Genomic DNA, 22,739 nt, shown 5'->3' with positions numbered 1-22,739 from the left:
CCTTCTGGAGACACCGTGTGAGCCACTGCCGCTGGCGACTGGGGTGTGCACCGGGAGCTGGGCCCCGCAAGAGGGTGGTGATAGGGCCTGGGGGTGCTGCCGGCAGGTTCTGGCGCGCCCACCGAGGACCGGGTTGGGGGTGAGTCACGGTTGTCGGTGTGCGTAGCCGCGTGGGGCCAGGTTATGGATCTTGTCAGGAGCTTCAGGAGGAAAGACCGGGAGAGGAGCGGGCTGGTTTCCTGCGTCATACTTCCTCAAGTAGAGCGTGTTCGCGGCAGGAGGCTCTCACGGTCAGCGGCTGAGGGCGCATTTTAATGGTCGGTCTCTGTCCGCTCCGGGAATGTTTTGAGGGTGACCCGTTCCGTGGAAGGAGAGTCACAGTTTGTTGGCATTTGTGTAGACGTGTAGGTGCTTGAGCCGTGGGGGCCGAGAATTCCACATTCCCTCTAGTCTCTGCGTTCGTTCGGGAGGTCTGTGCCCCTCCCAGCCCCTGGCTGCGGCCAGCACTGGGAGCGGGAGATGGAGTGGGGGGCGGGAGGCGGGAGGCGGGGCCGGCCGGCCGCAGCACCCGTAGCTTGATCCGAAGGCATGCTCAGCCTCCTCCCAGGCCCCGGAGAGCCCTCCGCCCCGCCCTGAGGCACACCTTGTTTCCGACCACCCCCCCCCCCCCCCCCCCGCTGGCTGCAAAGGGTTGCTTGTCATGTTCACGTAGCTTCATGTCCATCACACGCGGCATCGGCGGGCTGTTCCCGGGAGCGTGCAGGCTAAAAGCCCCGATGTGCAGCATTTAAATAAGGTGGCAGCAGCCTCTGCAAAGTGGGAGGAGTGGCTGGGTGAACCAAGGGACCGGGCCCGAGGAGCTGGCCCGACAGGAGAGCAGGGGTCCTCCTGTCCCTCCCGGTCCCGGCACAGAGCGCCGTGTGACCGTGGCCGAGGGAGCCCAGCACGGGGGCCCCGTGGAGGTGGCCAAGGCCCCTGCTGGCCCTGCACGGCGTGCCCGGCCGTACCCAGAGCCTGGGGGCGTGGTGGCCCACATGACGAGCTTCTCCCTTCCCTGTGTTCGGCCCTAGTGTCCGCAGGACGAGATGTCCGAGTCGGGCCAGTCTTCCGCGGCTGCCACGCCCAGCACCACGGGCACCAAGTCCAACACGCCCACGTCCTCCGTGCCCTCGGCGGCGGTGACGCCGCTCAACGAGAGCCTGCAGCCGCTGGGGGACTACGGCGCCAGCACAAAGAGCAGCAAGCGGGCTCGGGAGAAGCGCAACAGCCGCAACATGGAGGTCCAGGTCACACAGGAGATGCGGAACGTCAGCATAGGTGCCTCGGCCGCCCGCGTGCTCCCGGGCGGCGCCCCCACCCCCCCCCCCCCCCATCCTGCCGTCCCTTCTGGCTACCGCTTTTAGCTCGGGTGCCAGCACAGACAGCGCAGACATTCGTGGGCTCCCCGGCCACGGAGCCAGAAGTGAGCGATCAGGGTGGCGGGCTGGCTCCCCGCGAGGCCTCTGCCGGGCGTGCAGGCAGCCGTCGCCTCCCAGTGTCCTCGTGGGGTCGTCCCTTCCTCTTAGGACACGGTCAGATGAGACCAGGGCCTGCCCATGTGGCCTTCACCTCTTCAGAGTCCCCATCTGCAGATGCAGTCACATGCAGGGGTTCTGGGGGCTGTGGCTTCAGCGTGTGGACTCAGGGGGCAACCCGGCTTCTGACGGTACACTGCCATCACCCAGCAGACGCACTCACTAGAGGAGGGACAGGAGGAGAGACAGGGCTTTGGGTCTGGTCGTTGGAGGTCATGAAAAGGAGACCCGGTTCTGATGAAGGGGCCCCACGTGGCCGCCGGCGAGGAGGAAGCCCTTTCCTGACGGTCCCTGCCTGGCGGGGGTCTAGTGTGGGGTCTCCAGATACGGGGCCAGAGGGCAGGCGCCCCCCCTAACCCTGGGGTTCCTGTGTGTCCCCCCCACCCCTCAGGCATGGGCAGCAGTGACGAGTGGTCTGATGTTCAAGACATTATCGACTCCACCCCGGAGCTGGACATGAGTCGGGAGCCCCGTCTCGATCGCACGGGCAACAGGTACTCACTGAGCCCTGGGGCCGGGTGGGCTCAGCGTTCACTGTGGAGGTGGGGCCTTTGGCGAAGGTGCCCCCTGCAGCCTCTTGCACAGGCAGCGCTGGCATTGAGCGGCCCCTCGGGCGGTGTTGGAGAGCCCCCTCCCCCAGCCCAGAACGCTGCCCACTCACCCTGCCCTCCCCCGGCTGCATGTCCTCACAGCCCAACCCAGGGGATCGTGAACAAGGCTTTTGGCATCAACACTGACTCCCTGTACCACGAACTGTCGACCGCGGGGTCGGAGGTCATCGGGGACGTGGATGAAGGAGCGGACCTGCTAGGTAAACTCAGGCCACCCCCGTGACCCCAGGGCCTCGGGCTTGCTGCCGTTGCTTTTGTTCATAATGAAAGCAAAGTCTTTGTCAGCTGCAACCTAGGGGTTTCTTTTCACAGTTTTGTCGAGATACATTTCACATTCCATAAAAGGTATCCCCTTAAAGGATAAAGTTCAGTGGGTTTCAGGGTGCTCACAGAGCTGTGTTACTGCCTAATTTTAGAGCGTTCCATCACCCTGAAAACTGTGCCCGTGCCTAGGCAGTGCACTTTTTAGCAATTGTGCTCCTCGCAGAAAATGCCCAGACAGGGTCGCTGCCCATCTGCAAGCCCTCGGCACCGTGGTCGCCTCCAGAGCTCCCTGCACCTGGGTCAGAAATGGGTGCAGAGACACTTCCCCGTGTGGACTCCCTCCGGGGCCTGCTTCCTGTCCTGGGGTGGGCGTGAGGCATGTAGACGCCGTGTATGCAGCCGAGCACTGCCCTCGGGGTCCGGGGCCAGGTGGGAAATCGGATCCTTGCAGTGGCACGCCTCATCCCCCCCCCCCCCCCCCCGCCAGCTCCTGCCCCCGCTGACCTCGTCCCCTGAAGGCCTGCTGCAGGACCAGAGCTCTCGGTCCCTTCCTCCCAGCAAGGCAACCTCCGGGGCAGAGGGTGACCGTGTTGTGGGGGATCAGTGGCTCTGGCTTGTCCTCTCCTCCCCACGCCGGCTTCTGTGGAGGGATGGTACCCCCAGCTCTCGTGGCTTAGGAGGGGGCAGCCAGTCGGCGGTGCCACTTCAGCCCAGAAATCCGTGAGGCCGCCTGCAGGCCCTGTGGCCCGGGTTTGGTCACGTGCTGCCCAAGGAGGTGGAGCTGCCTCACGTGGATGAGGTTGGTTTTGTTTTTTAATGTTTATTTATTTTGAGAGAGAGAGAGCGGGAGAGGGGCAGAGAGAGAGGCAGAGACAGAGAATCCTAAGCAGCCTCTGCACTGTCAGCCAAGAGTCTGACAAAGGGGCTCGAACCCACGAGATCATGACCTGAGCTGAAAACAGGAGCCGGACACTCAACCGACTGAGCCGCCCAGGCGCCCCTTGCGTCGAAGAGTTCTACTTCCCACCAGTGTCCCTCTGCACTGGTGACCTTTGGCCATCAGGGACTTGAGGACATTTGTAGAGTGTGTCTGCCTCGGGCTCAGCTCCCCTGTGTGGACGGCAGTGTCTTCGGTGGATGGCCGGGCTTCCGGCTGCAGACGTGGCCCGGCTGGAGCCCATGAGGGAGGGCCACCAGCCGGTGGTTTCCATCTGCACAGCCTCACTCTCTTAGCTCCAGCCTTGCTGGTTGTCTCGCTCGGGCCGCGGAGGCCTCCCGGGAGCACAGCCGCCTGCGGTGAAGCCTACTTAAAAAAATAACAGAAACTGTTAACATAGAGAAAAAAGGTACTTCGAGGAAATCATTTGCAATATTCTGACACCTTTCCCTTCTCCTTTATAGAGTTCAGGTAATCCTATATACGTTCCAATTTTTATTTTTGGAAAAGTAGTACGCGTTTATAACAATATTCGCATAATACCAGAAATTGCCAATAAGAGAGTAAAAACCAGACGATCGTGACGAGTGCACCTTCCCAGGTGCCGTAGCACACACACGTACGTGGCACGTGGGGGGTTTCGGGTCATGTCTGTCCTCCCCTTTGTGGGCGATGTTACCATTTCTCTGACCTGCTACTACCCCCAGTGCGCGTCACCTCGTGGCATGAGACTGTAAATTACTCAACCCATTCTGCCAGGGTTCTGATTTTTGCTGTTTGGATACTGCAGTCACAGATACCTATGGGCGTAAATCAGCTCGCCCCCCTGGAGACTTCTTTAAGGCGGGTTTCTAGAGGTGGGAACCTCAGCGTAGAGATGTGGGCTCCTGACACTGGCTCCACGTTGCTTTCCCAGACGTGGCTTCCGTTGGGCTCGTGCCTGTCTGTCCTTCAGACGTTGGACCTGCCAGGCCGGGAGCGGCATGGGAAGGAACTCCCGCCCCTAGAGTTTGTGCCCGGGAGCAAGGCTGTAGTGGGTGACCGGGCACACGTGTGTGTCCGCGAAGGAGCACCTTTCTGCCAGGCCCACCTTGGAGGCTGTGAGCGCGCGAGGGCCTCGTGTGTGCCGCACTCCTGAGTCTCTGATGAAAGAGGTGGCGGCCTTCTCCCTGGAAGAGCGCATAGGCACACGGCGTTCGCGTGTCCGCGACCCGGCTCCACGTTCGAGTTCCTGGCCGTGGGCAGCTCAGCTGCCCCGCGCCGTGTTTAGGGGCCGGCCGCAGGTTGGGGAGGGGACCGTAGGGGAGGCGCCCAGCCGGAGTCCCAGACCTTGTGCTTTTCAGTCTCGTCTCACGACACGGTTCCAGTCATCGACACGGTCACGAGAAGAGTCACACCAGCGTTAGATGTGCGTGTCTGCCTTTAATCTGGGGTGCTGCCGCCGCCCCCATTTCATAGATGAAGAAGCTGAGCCCGGGGAAGGTGAAGTGAAGCAGCACAATGGGGACTTGAACCCAGGTCCAGCCAGAGCAGCAGGCATGACTGACCGCCCTCTGTGCTTTTCTAGGGATGGAATGTGATGGGTTTGCCCAGAGTGCACAGTCCAGTGTCTCTGAGTGAGCTCAGGGCCGTGAGGTCAGCACCCCACAGCTCTAGAGCACTGTCCCCCCCGAAGGAAGCCTGTGCCCACACACAGTGACCCATCCGTGTCTGTGCGCTCGCCCTCCTGGGCGCTTCCTGTCACCTGGCCCTCCTCTTCCACCTGGCCTCTTTCTGTGCACAAGTGCCCGTGAGGTTTGTACGTGTTGTAGCAGGGGTCAGCGTTCCATCCTTCCCTGGCAGAGCGGTGCTCCGTGGCACAGACGGGCCCCCACCTCACGTGGCCCTTCATCCACTGCTGGCCATCGTGGCTGATGCTTCTGCTCCACATTTGGTCCCTCGTGTGGTCGTGGAGGATGACTGGAGTTGGCCGGCCTCGTCGCCGCCCGTGACGCTGGGTGGCCTGCCCGCCAGCGCGTCCCGTCACTGGCCGGTGGCCATCCTGGGCACCGCTCTGATCTGGCTGGCGTAGGCCCCGTTCTTGGGCGTGCCCTTCCGGAGCCTTAGGCACGACGGGCATCTGAAAGGCAGGCTGCCCTGGGGAGTTGAGAAGGAATCAGGTGCTGTCACTGTGTCAGTGGGGCGCCAGGCAGAGGAGCCCTCCCTTTGCCCAGCAAGGTGGAGGAATGGGCTGGGGTCGGCTCCAGTCCCCTCGCCGAGGGGCCCCAGCCCCATTGTCTGGCTCGGCTAGAGTCTTTCTGAAGAGCCTCGTGCCTGTCCCCTGCATTCCCTGTGTGGCTGCTAAACAGCAAAAAGCCTGCGGCCAGTGGGCGGCAGTCCTCACAGTGGCAAGGTCCTGCAATAGCAGAAACACGGTGATGTTGTCGGCGTGGCCGAGGACGGCGTCCTTCAAAGCTCTGCATGTCTGGATCGGGCATTTGGATCGTGTCTGCTCGCCATGGCATTTGGACTGTGAATTCCTTCAGCAAAGAAGGAAGGACCCTGGATGGGCCTGTCTTGTTATGTTTCACTGAGCTGACCGCACCGCTTGTAAGATACACCGTTAGTTTAGAAATCTCCAGGAAAGGAAGCCCTTGCTTCAAGTTGAAGGGGGACACGCCTTCGATCGTGAGAGCACGCCCAGTCTCAGAGGTGCCGTGCTTCGAGAGTGCGCCTCTCAGAGCTGACGTAGCTGTGGAGCCGAGGAGTTAGCACCTAGTGACCACATAGCACGTGCTGGGCGTCTACCAGGGAGTTTCCAGGGAGCCCGAGCTACGGAGGTCACGTCTCTCCTTCACGGACGAGGAAACTGAGGCTCAGACGAGCCAGGCAGTGCACCCTGCGTCACTGAGTTGGAGTCTGAAGGCCGCACAGGCCGACCGGACGTGCTTTCTACCCAGTGCGCTGTGCCCAGGTAGCGGGGTCCCACCCCGTGGCAACCAGACCCAGACGCCGTCTAGATGTTAACCTTGAGAGAGAGACCAGCCCATGTGCACAGAACTCGGGAATGTGACGGAAGAACGTAGAAAGGGGCGCCCGGGTCGCTTAGTCGGTTAAGCATTCGACTTCAACTCAGGTCATGATTTTGCAGTTCGTTGAGTTCAGGCCCTGCATCAGGCTCTGTGCTGACAGCCTGGAGCCTGCTTCGGATTCTGTGTCTCCCTCTCTCTCTGCCCTTCCCTCCCCTCAGAAAAAAATAAACATTTAAAAAAAGAACATGAAAGGCCTCATGCATCGAGAACTTCTGCACGCTCCGGGTCTGCAGGCTGAGCTCTGTAAAGCTGCCGGGTGGCCTCACGGCTCAGCCCATTGTCCGTACCCAGCCCCGGCCAAAGAGCTTTGTGAGCAGACTCCAGACTCTGTCCAGGAGAACATGTGAGAAGAGCCCGGAAAGGGCTAAGAAAGAACAGACTGCAGGGCTGCCTGACGCTCCAGGCACCAAAGGGTTTACAAGCTGTGACGCGGAGGGCGGCGGACCCAGGGTGGCAACAAACCGGTGACCCCTTCGGTTCGTGTGAGGAGAGCTGGCCCCGCGTGGGAATTCACCGACGCTGAATGTGGTGCTTCACATCACCGGAAAACGGGTGGATTAGTTGAATAGCCATTTGGTGAAGAATGAAGTCTGGTCCCAACCTCCCGCCGTACACAGAAGACTTTGTAGGGGGACTTCGGACCTAAACGTAAACACGCAAGGACAGCGGGACTGGAAGAACGCCGGAGAGTGTTCTCTGCATGTCCACAACCGTAGAGGAAAGTGCTGCCAGGTGTGGCTGCGCACAAGTTAACATATACGCGATCTCCCTCGCTGACAGAGGTCAAGTACAGTGGAACCTGAGCAGAGGATGAAATCAGGAAGTTCCCAGAAGATGCCCACCAACCACAAAAAGATGTTCAACTTCAAGAATGAGGCAGGACAGAAAAGAGAAAACACAGATGAGTTTTCGTTTTTGTTTTTTTCTCACAAGAGCAACAAACACGAAGCAGGTGCTAGGGCGCCCACGGCCGGGAGGTGGTCGTGCGGCCCGCGGAGCCGTGCTGGCGGGGTGAGGTGAGCGGTCACTCCTACCCGCCCCCGCCTGGAAGTCCGGGGTGCTGGGCGGTGAGTGCACGCCCATGTGCGCTGAGCGCTCATCCCAGGCGAGCGCAGATCTCCAGTGCACAGTCCCGTGACACGGGGTCAGGTGGGACAGAGCAAATGGCCCACAAGGCTGGGTATTTGCCCTTGGTTTGTGCGTATGTGCCTATGTATGTATGTATTTATTGGGAGAGAGAAAGACACAGCGTGGGGAGGGAGGGGCAGAGGGAGAGAGTGAACCCCACGCAGGTTCTGCACTGCCGGTGTAGGGCCCATCGTGGGCCTGGAACCCACGAAGCCGCAAGACCGTGACCTGAGCTAAAACCAAGAGTCAGACGCTTAACCGACTGAGCCACCCAGGTGCCCCTTTGGTTTTGTGTTTTATTTTTTTTTTTTAATTTTTTTTTTTAACGTTTTTTATTTATTTTGGGGACAGAGAGAGACAGAGCATGAACAGGGGAGGGGCAGAGAGGGAGGGAGACACAGAATCGGAAGCAGGCTCCAGGCTCTGAGCCATCAGCCCAGAGCCCGACGCGGGGCTCGAACTCACGGACCGCGAGATCGTGACCTGAGCCGAAGTCGGACGCTTAACCGACTGAGCCACCCAGGCGCCCCGGTTTTGTGTTTTAAAAGCTGGTGTTCTTCAGGGCGCCTGGGTGGCTCAATCACTTAAGCGTTCCACTTCAACTCAGGTCGGGACCTCACAGTTCGTGAGTTCAAGCCCCGCATCAGGCTCTGTGCTGATAGCTGGGAGCCCGGAGCTGCCTCGGATTCTGTGTCTCCCTCTCTCTCTCTGCCCCTCCCCTGCTCGTGCTTTGTCTCTGTCTCTCAAAAATAAAAATATTAAAAAGAAAAGCTGGTGTTTATCTGGAAAGACTTCTGAGAGACAGAAGATCAGCTCTCGAGCACGGTTGCCCTGGGGGGTCGAGACGAGCGGTCACGTCCACTGTTGAGCTGGCACATTCCTTTATCATTTCAGTTCCTGCGGCACGTTGTGTGTTGTGTCGTTTACGTCAAGTGACGAAGTGACCACGTACACAGTACTGTTGCACCCAGTCTTCAGCTGGGAAAAGTTTGGAGCCCAGGAGGAAGGCACTGCCGGCCCCACACGCCTCCACCCCTGTCCCCAGCGCCCCTGCTTTCTGCCTGCCTTTCCCTCCCTGCCAGCCGGGCCCTTGCTTCTTTCTCTTTTTCTGGCCGTCCTTTCCCTGAGGTCGCGCCCTTCCTGAAAGGCCTGGGCTGGCGGGAGAGGCGGGGGGCCACGAGGCCAAGCTCACACGCTCTGGGGGCACCTGGGGCCTGGACGCCCCGGGCCCCTGGCACAGCCCCCGCGCCCACACCCTCTCACCTTCCCCGGCCGTCGCTGCTGCGTCTTCGGGGGCCTCGCCCTCCTGAGGGCTGAGCAGGCGTGGGGCCCGGCGCTCGGGGTCTCTGTTTTCCTTCAGGGTCGCCATCCCCGGTGGGATTTGTCGCCCACAGGCCTGGTGACATCTGCTTGTATTCTTTCACGCGTTGTTGCTTTCTCTGTAATAAGAATTTCTTTATTTTGTTGGTTCCAGTCACCAACTGACCTTTGTCACTTCCTTCCCCCGTCTCTCTGTGCTTTGCTGGACACGGCCCCAGGGGAGTTCTCAGGTGCGTATCTCCGCCCGTCTGCCACCCCTCCTCACGGCGCTGTCCGGCTGCAGTGGGGGGCATCCTGGGGACACTCCCCACTGCCGTCCAGTCACCGCAGGCTGTGCGGCCTGTCCCTTCCTGGGTCCCCTCCAGGCCACTAAGGCACACGTGCTTCTGCTTACCAGCCCACTGCCGCTCGGAAGCTTCTCTTGGTTTGCTCTACTAGCCCACTGACAATGGCCCTGACCCGTGAGGGAGAATGGCTGTGCCCTGGACCCTGTCCCTCAAAGGCAGAGAGTGCCCCAGTGACATTTCTCAGGGTTCTCCCCTGTCAGGCACGCCCCAGAAGTCAGGGGTCCCATGCCCACGTGGCAGATGGCCCAGCCCCGGGCTTCTCCGATTGTTCGCAGCAGGAGACTCTGAGGCCCCGGCCCGTCCACACGCGGCCTCCCCCGTGTGCTCGAAGGCATGCCGGGTCCCCGGGCACAGCTTTCCCTCATTTGCAGACTTGTGCCCTTAACCCCCACCCTCACGGCCCAGGACTCTGGTGCACGGGGTCAAGTACACTTCCCGGCCCCTCATCTCATCACCCGCTGCCCTTGGCCTGGTGACCTGTGCAGCCAAGGATGCAATGTCCAGAAGGAGCAGCTGGCTCCGTGCCACCCCCGGCCCTCCCAACCCACCACTGTGTCCATCCCACCTGCCCGCCGGCCCTCCCCTGTGTCCACCACCCCGGCCCTCCTAGCCCTCTCCTATGTCCACCCCCCCGCCTCCCACCCTCCCCTGTGTCCACCCACCAGCCCTACCGGCCTCTCTTGTATCCACCCCCCCGCCTCCCACCCTCCCCTGTGTCCACCCTCTGGCCCTCCTAGCCCTCCCCTGCATCCACCTCCCGGCACCCCTGGCCTCTTCTGTGCCCACCCTTAACCCAGCAAGAAGAAGGCTCCGTGCCACCCCCCCCCCCGGCCTGCCCACCCTCCCCTGTGTCCACCCCCCCCCAGCCCTCCCTCCCCCTGTCTCCTGTGTCCAACCCCCGGCCCTCCCTCCCGCCCTCTCCTGTGTCCACCCCCCCAGCCCTCCCAGCCCTCCCCTGTGTGCACCCCTAACCCAGCGAGAAGCGGGCTCCGTGCCACCCCCCTGGCCCTGCTGCCCTCCCCCGTGTCCACCCCTAACACAGCAAGAAGCAGCCACACGGCACCGCCGCCCTGCTGTTCACTGAGGCTTAATGCGCTTCTTTCTCTCCCTCCCTCCCTCCCCTGCCCCCCCCTCCCCCCGCCACCCGGCTCCCGCACTGGGCTCCCGCACTGGGACGACTCTCGCAGTGCGCCATGATTTCTTTGGTAAGCCCAAGGCCCTGTTTCAGTTTGCGTTCCTCCCTTTCTTGGCTTCCTCTGTCTGCCTCACACCTTCTCGTGCTTCCTGAGCCTTTTGCTTTGCTCTGCATGGTGGGATTGGCGGTGGGGTCAGCAGGGGCCACAGGCACTCCTGGCTCCAGGGTGGGGTTGGGGCTCGAGTAGGGAGCTGCAGTGCTGAGCCCCCCAGCCGCCTCCCTCCGAGCACACCCTGGACAGGTGGAGGGGGGCGGGCCACATCCGAGGCCAGGGGGTGCAGATGGGGACAGTCGTCAGAACCCACTCTGCGCACACCGTGTGTGTCGGGGGTCTCGTCTCACGATCGCCTCATACCGGGGGTGGGGGGGGCTGGTGAATGGGAGGAACAGACCCTGGGTCTCTGGGGCTTTCTGTCCCAACAGATGAGGTTCAGTCCTTTGGAGTTGCTGTGGCGCGCCTGCAAAGCTCAGACGGCGGGGTCCACTTTGGGGCTGGCTTACAGGGGCCGGGTCGGCCCCTCTGGGCACCAACCCCAGGGAGCGTGTCCTCCCTGCTCTCCCTTACCCCTGCCTCCTGCTGTCCCCACCGCGGCGGGCCAGGTTCCCCCAGCCCTGCTCCTGGCCCCGGTGGAGGGCCGCGCCTACCATGGGGCCATCCCATCTTCTTGGCCGGGGGCTCTCTGCCGTCCTGAGCTGCCTTCTCTGTCCCCATCACCACAGCACCAACCGCTGTTCTCCCGGGGACGGCCCTGCAAAGGGTCTGCCTCCTGAAGAGCGAGGGGAGACAGGAGGATGCTGGCAGAGAGGACAGATTGAGGTGGTCCTTGGGGCCAGCTCACGCTGGTGCCGGCTGGGCCCTGCAGCACACTGGCCTCACGTGGATAGCCACGGGAGCTCAACCCGGGCTATCCGTGCCCATTGAGGCAGCAGGCCCTCCTCAGTACCCTCCAGGGGCTGTTCTGGGCTTGCATCCCTGACCGCGTTGTTGGGTTGAGAGCCCGCCTGAGGAGCCGCAGAGATCCCTCTGCAGGGATTGTCTGGCTTCCCGGAGACCAGACTGCTGGCCTCGCGCCCTCGCCTCTGCCCTCCCAGGGCTGAGCCACCCCCCAGGGAGGATTTTTGGTACTCTGGGGCAGGTACAGTAGTGTCAGGGTCTGGCCTCGCCAGGCACAGGTAATCTCTCTGTGCCTTTTGTTGCAGGAATGGGCAAGGAAGTGGGGAACCTGCTGCTGGAGAACTCACAGCTTCTAGAAACCAAGTAAGGACTCCTGTCTGGCACAGGGCTTGCTGAGATGGCCCTCCCCCAGGGCCGGGCCTCCCTGTAGCCAACCCAGAGCTGTGACCTCGCAGCCCCTTGGAGGCCCCCATCATAGCGAGCAGGCTGGCTCACGCAGAGCCCTCGTCTTTCTGCCTTTCCAAAGAAACGCTCTGAACGTGGTGAAGAATGACCTCATCGCCAAGGTGGACCAGCTGTCCGGGGAGCAGGAGGTGCTGAAAGGGGACCTGGAAGCTGCCAGACAGGCCAAAGCCCGGCTGGAGGGCCGCATCAAGGACCTGGAGGAGGAGTTGAGGAGGTGAGCGTAGGCCTGGAGGCTCCTGGGAGGAGGAGGGGCCAGGCCCGCCCCCCACCCCAGTCCTCTCCTCCCCCGGGCGGCAGCCTCACCTCCTCTCTGTTCCAGCTCACTTGTGGGTGGGCCTCCTCTCCCCATCCTCCCGGGAGTCCCCCAGGAGGCATGGATGTCGCGCCTTGGGTGTCCTGCCACTCTCATGCCTTATGTTTATTGAGGAGGAGGGAGTTCAGGCACCCAGGAAGCTCTGGGGTCCCCTCCCCAGCACTCTGCACCTCCCTGTGGCTTCTCTTCCAGCCTGATGCTCATCCGAGGGGTGCCTGTAGCTCCAGACCGGAGTGGGGGTGTGACAGGAGGGGGGGGCAGGCGGCACTTGTCGGGCCTGCAGGTGCCGCACACCTGTCTGGGGCCGGCCTGCGACCCTGCCGCCTGTGCACGTGGCCCTGCCTGCCCGTTAGCCAGGCCCCACGGCCCTGCTGGGCAGCCAGGAGAGACATCTGGGCTTCCGGGTGTGAGCTAGCAGGGCTGTGGGCTTCCGCCCCCCCCTCCCCACAGTCACATTTCCCTCCTCGTCCTGCAGAGTGAAGTCAGAAGCCATCATCGCCCGCCGCGAACCCAAAGAAGAGGTGGAGGATGTAAGCAGCTATCTCTGTACAGAATTGGTATATTCCACTATTAACATGCGGGGCAGGGGGGGCGGGTGGTGCTGGGTGGGCTCCCGGGGCGCGCTAATTCTCTGGGTCTCTGGGCCCTCCTCATCCTTCCTCTGTCAGCTCCTCTGCCCCTTCTTAGTGGGAACCCCTGTTCAGCCTGTGGGCCCCCCCTGAGGTGCAAGGAATGTTCTCAGGAGCCCTCTGCTCCTTGGGGGTTCGTACCTGACATACAGGGAATGTTTGTAGGGGCCTTTGCCCGTAATTCGCGGACCCCTTCTGGCCTCCTTTCCGGAATAGAGCCCAGGTCCGGTGACTGGGCCGCTTTCCTGCAGGAGAGGGTGGGGCCCAGCTCCTCGTCCCAAAGTGAGTGGTGCGTCCTGGCCGCACCTCTTGTCAGCTCCTAGCTTCGGGGGTGTCAGGGTGCTGCTCACGTAGCAGCCATCCGAGACGCAGTAGGTGCTCCTTCAGCCCGGCGAACCCCACCCCCGGGAGCAGAAACAAAGGTGCGGGTGAATCGTGGAGCCACGGGAGGCATCGATCGGGGCCCTTGCCTCCTTGCGTGGGGCCGGGGTCTCATGCTCTCTGGCCCAGCAGCTCCCCCTGGCCCCTCACCCCTGTGCCAGCCTGTAGCATCCCAGGACACAGCTCCTCGGAGCGGACTTGGTCCTGCCACAGCACCCACAGACGGCAGACCCCACACATCTGCCAGAACCTCCCACGTCCTACTCGGACGTGTGACCCCGGGTCCTGCTCACTGCACCTTCCCTAGAACCTGTCTTCCCATGGTTCCACCTGGGACCGGCCTCACCTGTTAGCGTTGACGGACGGTTCCACCTGGGATCGCCAGGGTGTCCAGGGGCCGTGTCGTAGCCCTCAAGTGTATCGTGTGACCTTTTGGGGGCGGGCAGGCCCCCGGCATCTCCTGCCCCCTGCCCACACCCTCCCCGCCACGTTTCCTGAGGCTCCGTGGGAACCCGCCCTGGGATTCGCCCACACCTGGGCCGGCCCGGTGAGGAAGCGCAGTGTGAGTCGGCCCGCAGGCCCCTCGCTGGCTGACCGGCAGCGCCCCCCCCCCCCCAGGACAAGATCCCCATGGCGCAGCGCCGCCGCTTCACGCGGGTGGAGATGGCGCGTGTGCTCATGGAGCGGAACCAGTACAAAGAAAGGCTGATGGAGCTTCAGGAGGCCGTGCGGTGGACCGAGATGATCAGGTGGGTCCCCCAGGCTGCCCTTGGGGTTCTGGAAGGCACCCCCATCTCCTTTTGTGATCTGTGACCCCCAGAGGAGGCCCTGACGGTGGGATTGAGTTTGGTCTGCACCCCAGCCCCGTGTCTCATAGGAGGACTGGAGGGGCCTCACGGGAGCCTGTTTGGGGGCCCCGACCCGGCCAGGGGCTAGAGCTGGGCTGGGGCCTGTTGGGCCTGGTGTGCTGGAACCCCTCGGGGGATTTGAACCGACCCACGCAGGGACCCCTCTTCCCCGAGGCTCCATTCCTGGCCACGGGGAGGGCCCCCCCCGCCCCACCCCCTGAGAAGGTCCTGGGCAAGCGAAGCCAGAAGAGTCCCGCAACAGCGATGCAGGGTTTGACTGGGTAGGGCCCAGAGCGGGTGTGGTGTGTGGGCAAGTCCACTGGACGCTGGCCGAGCGGGGCTCCTTCCCGGCCCCTCCCCGCAGAGCGTCCCGAGAGCATCCGTCTGTCCAGGAGAAGAAGAAGTCCACCATCTGGCAGTTGTGAGTTGGGGCGCCGGGGTGGGGTGGGGGCAGGGACGGCTCCCCACTGGCCGCCCCTCACTTCCCATGCCTCCGCTGGCAGCTTCAGCCGCCTCTTCAGCTCCTCCTCCAGCCCCCCTCCGGCCAAGCGCTCCTATCCCTCGGTGAACATTCACTACAAATCACCCACCACGGCCGGCTTCAGCCAGCGCCGCAGCCATGCCATGTGCCAGATCTCGGCTGGTAGCCGGCCTCTGGAGTTCTTCCCCGATGAGTGAGTGTCTCCCACTGGCCTGCGTGGGGGCGGGGGGCGTGGAGGACACGGTGTGTCCCGGGGCCTCTCCCCTCTGGGCTCCGAGGCCCGAGCGGGAGGCCTGTGCTGGGGGCGGGGTCCCTGGTGGGAAGGAGGCTAACCTCTCTGTGCCCACACCCTGACGGGGCGCCCCAGGTGTCCCTCCCCTCAGTCCCTGCACAAAGTCTCTCAGCTGTGCTCCCCTGCCCTGGGTGACCCCCCCAACCCCTCCTGGCCTGCGCACCTGCGCCCCACAGGGATGCTTGGAGCTGATGGGAAGTTTACCAGCAAGGTTAGCTTTCTTCCGGGGAATAGGCATCCTTTGGAATTTTATGTTTTCCTTAGTTTTGATACCAAGAATCTGGCTCCAGGGCAGAAGTGGGGAATTCTGTGTCTTGCATCAGAAGACTGACGTTGCCCTGGAAAGGGTTGGGGGCGGTGGGGGGGGGGGGGGGGGAGGGCACCTCACTGCAGGGCACTGCCAGCCAGCCCTCGGTGGCAGCAACGGCCGAACGGGCACCGGGGTATGGGGCGCACGCCCCACAGGGCAGACCCGCACGGCTGAGGAGTAACCTGCCGCGTCTCCTGCCCAGTGACTGCACTTCGTCCGCCCGCCGGGAGCAGAAGCGCGAGCAGTACCGGCAGGTGCGCGAGCACGTGCGCAATGACGACGGGCGGCTGCAGGCCTGCGGCTGGAGCCTGCCGGCCAAGTACAAGCAGGTGCTGCAGGGGGCGCGGGGCACGGGGTGGGGTGGGGAGGGTGCTGGGGCAGCCCTGCAGTGCCCCCGCGGCCCTTCCTGCCCGGGGCCGGCCCTCTGCCCCGCGCCTCGCGCCCACGTGGCCGCTCGGCCTTGTGGTTGCAGCTGAGTCCCAATGGGGGCCAGGAGGACACGCGGATGAAGAACGTGCCTGTCCCCGTGTACTGCCGCCCTCTGGTGGAGAAGGACCCAACCATGAAGGTGAGCCGGCCCAGTCGGCCTGGCACGTGGGGGTGGGCGGGAGCACCTGTCTCGGGCCCCGCCGCCCCCAGGGGCCAGCGGAGGGGACTGGGCTCCTGACCACACGACCCTTCTCCCAGCTGTGGTGTGCTGCGGGCGTCAACCTGAGTGGGTGGAAACCGAGTGAGGACGACTCCGCGAATGGAGTCAAGCCCCCGCCAGGCCGTGACCCTCTGACCTGCGACCGGGAAGTGGAAGGAGAGACCAAGAGCAATCACACGTCCCCCGAGAAGAAGGTCAGAGTGGAAGGCAGGGCCAGGGACACCTGCTTTGCTGCCGTGTGTGTACTCGGGCTGTGCCCGGCACTGGAGTCTTGTTGGGGGTGACAGAGACAGGATGACTAGGGCCAGGGCTGGAGACTGGGCTCATCTGAGGACCCACCCCCTGTCCAGGGCACACGGGGCCTGTGCTTTGTCCTCGGCGGGTGGGGAAGTGTGGAGGCCCAGACGCTCTGCAGGCGGTAGGGCTGGAGGGGTCGGGCCACCGGGCGCATCTCTTGTCCTTGCGAGCTGTGCACAGGAGGGTGGCAGAAAATGATTCATCCACGGGTCCTTGTTCTGTGGCCTAGGCTGACTTGGGGGGCAGGGAGTTAGACTCAGGAGCTCAGTTCTCCACGGGAGTGAGGCCACACATGCCAGCAGTCTTGGTAGAAAGTCCAGTCCTGAGTTTTTGTCGCCCTGCTACAAGGGAGGACAGCCGTCTCCCCTAAGGCCACAGGCAAGGTTATCTCCCGATAGAGTCCAGGTGGCCCCACCGCCCCGTGCGGCTGCTGGTGTGGCCCGCACCCGGCACCAGCCCCCGTCTCCTGTGCCCCAAAACAGGCAAGAGAGCTCCCCGAGGTGGATGCCACCTCCAGCCGCGTGTGGATCCTCACCAGCACCCTGACCACCAGCAAGGTGGTCATCATCGATGCCAACCAGCCGGGCACCGTGGTGGACCAGTTCACCGTCTGCAATGCCCACGTCCTGTGCATCTCCAGCATTCCAGGTGAGGGCCAGCCCCGCGCGGACGCCCACACCCACAGCGCCGGGGTCTGTGCCGCTCCGCACGTGGCTGGGACATAGAGGCGGCCCCGGCCTTGCTTGGGACACGATGTGGACACTCGGGAGCCTGTGGGGGTGTCCCCATTAGTGTTGTGAACAACTGGCGAGACCCAAGGTGAGGCCCACTCACCCAACTGGAAGGAGATGCGTTGGGCCCCGGGACAGACGGAAACGTCAGTCGGGTGCTCAACGTGGACCTACTGGGGGGCCCAGCTCCCACTGCCCGGCTGCAGCAGGGAGAGCTGGGGCCCCCCCCCCCAGGCTCGGCTCTGCCGCACGCCAGCACCTGGGGGTGGCCAGGGCCCTGCCGGGGTCCATTTGCTGAGATGACTCCAACTCCTCAGACTTCTTAAGGTTCCGTCACGTGACCACAGCCCTTTGTTCAGAGACCAGAGTCTCACTACTCCACTCTCGCAGGCTTCCCAGGCCTCCAGGCAGCGGTGGCCTGCAGGCCCCCGTGCTGAGGCTGGGCTGGCCTGAGAGGAGAGCCTGGGGCCCACCTCCTCCCCCAGCACCCGCACCGGGACAGGAGCCCTGGGTGTGGTCTTGTAGTAGGAGCTTCTTGGTGAGGAGTGACGGGGCCGTGACTCTCTCCCCACAGCGGCCAGTGACAGCGACTACCCTCCGGGGGAGATCTTCCTGGATGGCGACGTAAACCCAGAAGACTCCAGTGCAGACGGTGTGCTGGCGGGTATCACCCTGGTGGGCTGTGCCACCCGCTGCAATGTGCCACGCAGCAACTGCTCCTCCCGAGGGGACACCCCGGTGCTGGACAAGGGCCAAGGTGAGCCTGGGCCCGAGCCCGGGCGGCTAGCTTCTCTGCGCCCCGTGTTCCTCCCCACTGCCCAGCCGGCCAGGCTCACCTTCTCCTCACGCAGGGGAGGTGGCTGCCGTCGCCAACGGGAAGGTCAACCCAGCTCAGTCCACGGAAGAGGCCACAGAAGCCACGGAGGTGCCAGACTCTGGGCCCAGCGAGGCAGAGGCAGCTGCGGTGCGGCCCGGGCCCCTCACGGAGCACGTCTTCACTGACCTGGCCCCCACCCCGGCCCCCAGCACCCAGCCTGGCAGGTGGGCGATCTCGGGACGGGGCAGACAGAGGGGAGGGAGACTGGCAGAGGCGGGCGGGGACGGGCTTCCACAGGCCACCCTGGAGCCGCAATCCTTCCTGCAGCGAGAACGGGCAGGAGGCCGACACGGGGGGTGTGCAGCCGGAGCCAGAGCCCAGCGCAGACCCTGCGGGGGCCAGCACCAGCGCTGCCCCCACTATGTGGCTGGGAGCCCAGAACGGCTGGTAGGTGGGGCCCTGGGGCCGCGGTGGGGCAGGGTCCCCGGGCAAGCACCCCTGCCCACCACGGCCTCCTCCCACAGGCTCTACGTGCACTCGGCTGTGGCCAACTGGAAGAAGTGTCTGCACTCCATCAAGCTGAAGGACTCCGTCCTGAGCCTGGTGTATGTGACCGCCAGCAGAGGCCAGGGCACGGGAGGGGCCCGGGGTGGCCTGGCCTCCACCCGCTCACCACCATTCCGTTGCAGGCACGTGAAAGGGCGAGTGCTGGTGGCCCTGGCGGACGGAACGCTGGCCATCTTCCACCGAGGCGAAGGTGAGGCCCGGGCCGAGCAGCCACCCCTGTGTGAGCGGAGGTGGGCCCCGGCCAGGTGTGAGCAGGTGTCTTGGGCTCTCTGCAGATGGCCAGTGGGACCTGAGCAACTACCACCTGATGGACCTGGGCCACCCACACCACTCCATCCGCTGCATGGCCGTCGTGTACGACCGCGTCTGGTGCGGCTACAAGAACAAGGTGCACGTCATCCAGCCCAAGACGATGCAGATCGAGGTGAGTGCTGGCGGCAGGAGGGTCTCCGTGCAGGGGCGGTCAGCTGGTGTCCCTCCCAACGTGCCTTCTAACAGGCACTGGGGGCTTCGTGGGGTCGCGGGAGACGTGCTCGGGGAGACGACGTCACCGGCTAGGCTGCGAGTGCGTCTGTCCGGATCCCACCTGCTGCTGTACTCTGTGACAAGTCAGAGTGACACCACGTGGGCCCCACATGCCTCCCCTCGGCCACCTGGCCGTGCACGGAGGGGGCCGGTGGGTGGCGACAGCTCCTCCTAGGAGCCTGGACCTTGAGGAGCAAAGCAGGCAGTAGAGGGGAAGTTGCAGTGACCCGGTGGCCGTGGCGGGGTCAGAGTACCCCCCCCCCCCCCGCCCCCACTGACACAAGCTGCTGTGACTGCACAGAAATCATTTGACGCCCACCCACGGCGGGAGAGCCAGGTCCGGCAGCTGGCGTGGATCGGCGACGGGGTGTGGGTGTCCATCCGCCTGGACTCCACGCTGAGGCTCTACCACGCCCACACCCACCAGCACCTGCAGGACGTGGACATCGAACCCTATGTCAGCAAGATGCTGGGTGAGGGGCTGCGACGGCTCGGGGGGCGGGCAGGGAGGGCCCCTGGCCCCACCATGCTGACTCCCCCCCCTCCCCCCACCCCAGGCACAGGCAAGCTGGGCTTCTCCTTCGTGCGCATCACAGCCCTGCTCATCGCGGGGAACCGCCTCTGGGTGGGCACCGGCAACGGCGTCGTCATCTCCATCCCGCTGACCGAGAGTGAGTCACCCCCCACCGACGGCTGCTGCCAAAGGGCAAGAGTCAGGGCCGGGGTTGCGGGGTTGCGGGGCGGGCTCTGCCGGGCCGTACTGGGGGGATGGGGCGCCTCCCGGGCTGCGGCCTTCCCCCACGCCTCCCCCCCCCCCCCCCGCCCCTCCCGTGACTCCTCTCCTGTCTCTTCCATGTTCCGTCCCCCCCATCTCCCCCAGCCGTGGTTCTGCACCGAGGCCAGCTCCTGGGGCTCCGGGGTAAGTCAGAGCACCTGTCTCCCGCCCCTAGAGGGAAGCCCCCACCTGAGAGGCCCTGTGGGTCAAGGCCTGCCTGGCCCCTCGGCGAGGGCGCACTCCCACCCTCTGCCCCTCGCCCGCTAGAGATCTGGTCTCCTACTCAGGCTCGGGTCCTGGGGCCCCGCTCTCTCTCCAGCCAACAAGACCTCCCCCACCTCCGGAGAGGGGGCCCGTCCGGGGGGTGTCATCCACGTGTACGGTGACGACAGCAGTGACAAATCAGCCAGCAGCTTCATCCCCTACTGCTCCATGGCCCAGGCCCAGCTCTGCTTCCACGGGCACCGCGACGCCGTCAAGTTTTTCGTCTCCGTGCCAGGTGAGGAGGGGCCGGGCCCACCCCCGCTGCAGGGCCGTGCGTGGCCTCCCTTCGGCTGCCCCGCTGAGGTCCCTGTGCCCCGACAGGGAATGTGTTGGCCACTCTCAACGGCAGCGTGCTCGACAGCCCGTCCGAGAGCCCCGGGCCGGCCGCCCCTGCCTCTGAAGCCGAGGGCCAGCAGCTGAAGAACGTGCTGGTGCTGAGTGGTGGGGAGGGCTACATCGACTTCCGCATCGGTGAGTGGGCGCTGCCCGGGTCAGCGCGTCCCGACCAGCAGGGCCGTCTCATCACCGCGGCTGCTGTCTCCCTAGGCGACGGAGAGGACGACGACACGGAGGAGAGCGTGGGGGACGTGAACCAGGTGAAGCCCTTGCTGTCCAAGGCCGAGCGCAGCCACATCATCGTGTGGCAGGTGTCCTACAGCCCCGAGTGAGGCTTCGGCTTCCAGCGCCCCTCCTGCCCGACGCCAATGTGTACATACGACCCCGCCCGCCTGCCCACTGCCCGCCCTGCAGGCAGCCCGGCGCCAGCCCCTCTTCTAACCTCTCAACCTGCAGCTTTCACCTTACGGCCGGGCGTCCCCGACAGCGGGCGGCAACGTGGGTCAGGGAGGCAGGGAATCCGGGTGGCGCTCTCACCAGGGAGGGGAAGAACCTTTCCAGACAGACGTGCTTTCCCCGGCAGCTTGTGGCCGGCCCCCCATCCCAAGTTCCCACGTCCCAGGGGCCCTTTGGGGCCAGAGCGAGGCAGGATCCCGTGGTAGGTCAGGCTGGGAGGAGGCCCTACAGGCAGCTCCCAGCTCCCCCCGGGGCCCTCCCACTTCCCGTGCTCCTGGAGCAGGAGGCAGGGATTTCCGCCCGCCAAGTCTTCCCAGCCGGAGCCCACTCGCCTTTGCCTGCTGCCTGAAGGGGGGGCCTGACCCTAGGGGGGCCGGCCCAGCCACTAGCCTTCCCTGGACGCTCCCCACCCCGCTCCCTGCCACCCCGGGAACTGGCATGAAAGCGCGTGACCAGCCTGCCTAAGGCAGCTGCCCTCTTTCTGCTCGCTCTGTCGGGCAGGAGACCCCCCCTGGCAGGAGCAGGCTCTGGAGTCCTACCCATCCCAGAAACCCCTAGGGTGGAATTTCTCAGGCTGCCAGGGCAAGCCCAGGCCTCAGGAAGAAGGGGGAGGCCCCTGGCCTCTCCTGGGGTCGGTCCTAAGATACAGGCTCAGCCTCAGGGTGACAGGGGAACTTGTCTGGGGACTGCCTCCCACAGTTTCCAAGGAGCCCAGCTCCCGAGACACACTCTAAGTGCCTAGGGCTGGCAGTGTGGCCGGCTCTGGGTGTGGATGGCCACTTGCTTTGAGGGGTGCCGCCCTGGACTGCTGCTCCCTGAACCTACCGGAGAGGGGCGCTGGTTGGGGCAGCCCCCGGCCCTGCTGCCCACCCACCTCCCACCAGAGAAGCACACATCTCCGGCAGCCTCCCCAGGAGCCCAGCCGGCCTGGCCACAGCCCCGTGCAGCTGCAGGCTTCCCCCCACCACCCTGCCACCCTCCACTGTGATGTACGTTCAGTCCCTTGTCTGTTCCCACAGGCCGTGCAGTGACTCGGGGGCTAGCTGGGTGGGTGCGGCTGGGGGGAGGGGCTGGGCGGACATTCTCCTCAGGCTTTGGCCCTGCAAGCAAACCCACGTATCTGCTCTGTATGTAATAAATGTCTTAACACGTAGCTCTGTGTCCCTGGGCCCAGACCCACGTGAGCATAAGCACTTCACTTTATTGTAAACAGAAGTGCCGGCCAGCCTCAGCGCTGGCCCGAGTGCGTTTCCAGGCGGGTCGCAAACCGGACGGCCCCTGGGGCCCGCCGGCAGGGCTACTCGTACAGCCAGTGCCCGGCGCTGTCCTCCCAGCACAGCAGCTCCTCGCCGCGGAACCAGAGGGCGATCTCGCGGCGGGCGCTCTCCACCGAGTCGCTGCCGTGGATCACGTTCCTGCGGGAGAGCCGCGTGAGCGCCGGCGGCCGCCGGGGCGTCGCGACGGGCTGGGCGCAAGCTCTGGCGGCCTTACTTGCCAACCTCGACGCAGAAGTCCCCGCGGATGGTGCCGGGCAACGCGTCGGCCGGGTCCGTGGCCCCGATGAGGGCCCGCGAGGCGCGCACCACGTCCAGCCCCTGCCACACCTGTGAGCGGGTCGGCGGGGTGCTCGGCGCGAGGCCAGGGACGGACCGCCCGCCCTCCCTCCCGTCCGCGGCCGGCACTCACCATGGCCACCACCGGCCCCGAGCCCATGTAGTCCACCAGGCGGCCGTAGAAGGGGCGCTCGCGCAGTTCGGCGTAGTGCTCACGCAGCAGTTCCTCCGAGGCCTGCGGCGGGCCGGGGTGGGGTGGGGTCGGGCCGCGCGCGCCGGGACCCCCGCCCGCTCCCCCCTGCGCCCCGCCCCCGCCCTCGCCCTCCCTCACCTGCACCAGCTTCAGCGCCACCAGCTTGAAGCCTTTCCTCTCGAAGCGCCGCACGATCTCGCCCACGAGCCGCCGCTGCACGCCGTCGGGCTTCACGGCCAGGAAGGTGCGCTCGTGCACGCCGGCGCAGGCTGCGGGGACCCGCGGGGCGCGGCGCGTCAGGCCCGTCCGCCCCCCGCCTCTGCCCCGGCGGCCCGCCCCGGCCCGCGCCGCTCACCCGCCGGGAAGAGGTGGGCCAGCACCGTCAGCACCAGGCAGATCATGATGGCGGCGGCGGTGGTGGCAGCGGCTCGGACCGGGCGGGGCCTGCGCTTAAAGGGGCCGGGCCGCGGCCGGGAGGGCGGGCGCTGCGGCTCACGCCCACCTCAGGACCCCCG

The 22,739-nt window shown here is 64.8% G+C and overlaps 2 protein-coding genes across 18 annotated transcripts in view; one reads left to right on the top strand and one right to left on the bottom strand.

The window, feature by feature from the left end:
• The window catches only part of MAPK8IP3 (mitogen-activated protein kinase 8 interacting protein 3), a 47,638-nt gene extending 26,101 nt beyond the window's left edge, over positions 1–21,537 (top strand). For 8 of the 16 annotated variants that reach the window (XM_060648046.3, XM_060648034.3, XM_060648045.3 and 5 more), the window contains 27 exons: positions 1,071–1,317; positions 1,966–2,068; positions 2,267–2,385; positions 9,124–9,135; positions 10,440–10,457; positions 11,648–11,705; positions 11,869–12,021; positions 12,596–12,677; positions 13,749–13,879; positions 14,343–14,399; positions 14,482–14,652; positions 15,264–15,390; positions 15,534–15,629; positions 15,749–15,904; positions 16,490–16,655; positions 17,313–17,495; positions 17,590–17,779; positions 17,883–18,002; positions 18,080–18,160; positions 18,245–18,312; positions 18,398–18,546; positions 18,949–19,120; positions 19,205–19,318; positions 19,528–19,566; positions 19,742–19,921; positions 20,008–20,157; positions 20,233–21,536. In XM_060648046.3, coding sequence (XP_060504029.2) covers positions 1,071–1,317; positions 1,966–2,068; positions 2,267–2,385; positions 9,124–9,135; positions 10,440–10,457; positions 11,648–11,705; positions 11,869–12,021; positions 12,596–12,677; positions 13,749–13,879; positions 14,343–14,399; positions 14,482–14,652; positions 15,264–15,390; positions 15,534–15,629; positions 15,749–15,904; positions 16,490–16,655; positions 17,313–17,495; positions 17,590–17,779; positions 17,883–18,002; positions 18,080–18,160; positions 18,245–18,312; positions 18,398–18,546; positions 18,949–19,120; positions 19,205–19,318; positions 19,528–19,566; positions 19,742–19,921; positions 20,008–20,157; positions 20,233–20,354 — 3,264 coding nt within the window. In that variant the 3' untranslated portion in view covers positions 20,355–21,536. Of the gene's footprint in view, positions 1–1,070; positions 1,318–1,965; positions 2,069–2,266; positions 2,386–9,123; positions 9,136–10,439; positions 10,458–11,647; positions 11,706–11,868; positions 12,022–12,595; positions 12,678–13,748; positions 13,880–14,342; positions 14,400–14,481; positions 14,653–15,263; positions 15,391–15,533; positions 15,630–15,748; positions 15,905–16,489; positions 16,656–17,312; positions 17,496–17,589; positions 17,780–17,882; positions 18,003–18,079; positions 18,161–18,244; positions 18,313–18,397; positions 18,547–18,948; positions 19,121–19,204; positions 19,319–19,527; positions 19,567–19,741; positions 19,922–20,007; positions 20,158–20,232 lie in introns of all 16 variants that reach the window. The other 8 variants (XM_060648038.3, XM_060648047.3, XM_060648035.3 and 5 more) reach the window with 7 other exon arrangements.
• On the bottom strand, positions 21,474–22,727 carry NME3 (NME/NM23 nucleoside diphosphate kinase 3). 2 transcript variants are annotated; one of them, XM_078440272.2, is made up of 5 exons: positions 22,580–22,709; positions 22,363–22,493; positions 22,165–22,266; positions 21,978–22,082; positions 21,474–21,893 (listed from the first exon to the last, which is right to left on the bottom strand). In XM_078440272.2, the coding sequence occupies exons 1-5, from the start codon at positions 22,623–22,625 to the stop codon at positions 21,474–21,476; spliced, it is 804 nt and encodes a 267-aa protein (XP_078296398.1). In that variant the 5' UTR covers positions 22,626–22,709. The 2 variants fall into 2 exon arrangements, with proteins under 2 accessions (XP_078296398.1, XP_060504066.1); XM_060648083.3 differs by having other exon boundaries at positions 21,660–21,893; positions 21,970–22,082; positions 22,580–22,727.
• Positions 22,728–22,739: the final 12 nt, after the last annotated feature.

The sequence above is a fragment of the Panthera onca genome, chromosome E3 (genome assembly GCF_046562875.1).
Source record: "Panthera onca isolate mPanOnc1 chromosome E3, mPanOnc1 haplotype 2, whole genome shotgun sequence".
NCBI classification, from domain to species: domain Eukaryota; kingdom Metazoa; phylum Chordata; class Mammalia; order Carnivora; family Felidae; genus Panthera; species Panthera onca.
Note: the sequence above shows the minus strand (reverse complement) of the source record. Positions and strands in the feature narration are given on the sequence as shown.

Bases quoted from the DNA above. Each gene is read 5' to 3' on its own strand.
- NME3 (XM_078440272.2), bottom strand. From the start codon at position 22,625: ATGATCTGCCTGGTGCTGACGGTGCTGGCCCACCTCTTCCCGGCGG. The intron at 22,494-22,579 runs GTGAGCGGCGCG...GGGTCCCCGCAG, and splicing joins GGCCCACCTCTTCCCGGCGG to CCTGCGCCGGCGTGCACGAG. The intron at 22,083-22,164 runs GTGAGTGCCGGC...ACCCGCTCACAG, and splicing joins CGGGGCCGGTGGTGGCCATG to GTGTGGCAGGGGCTGGACGT.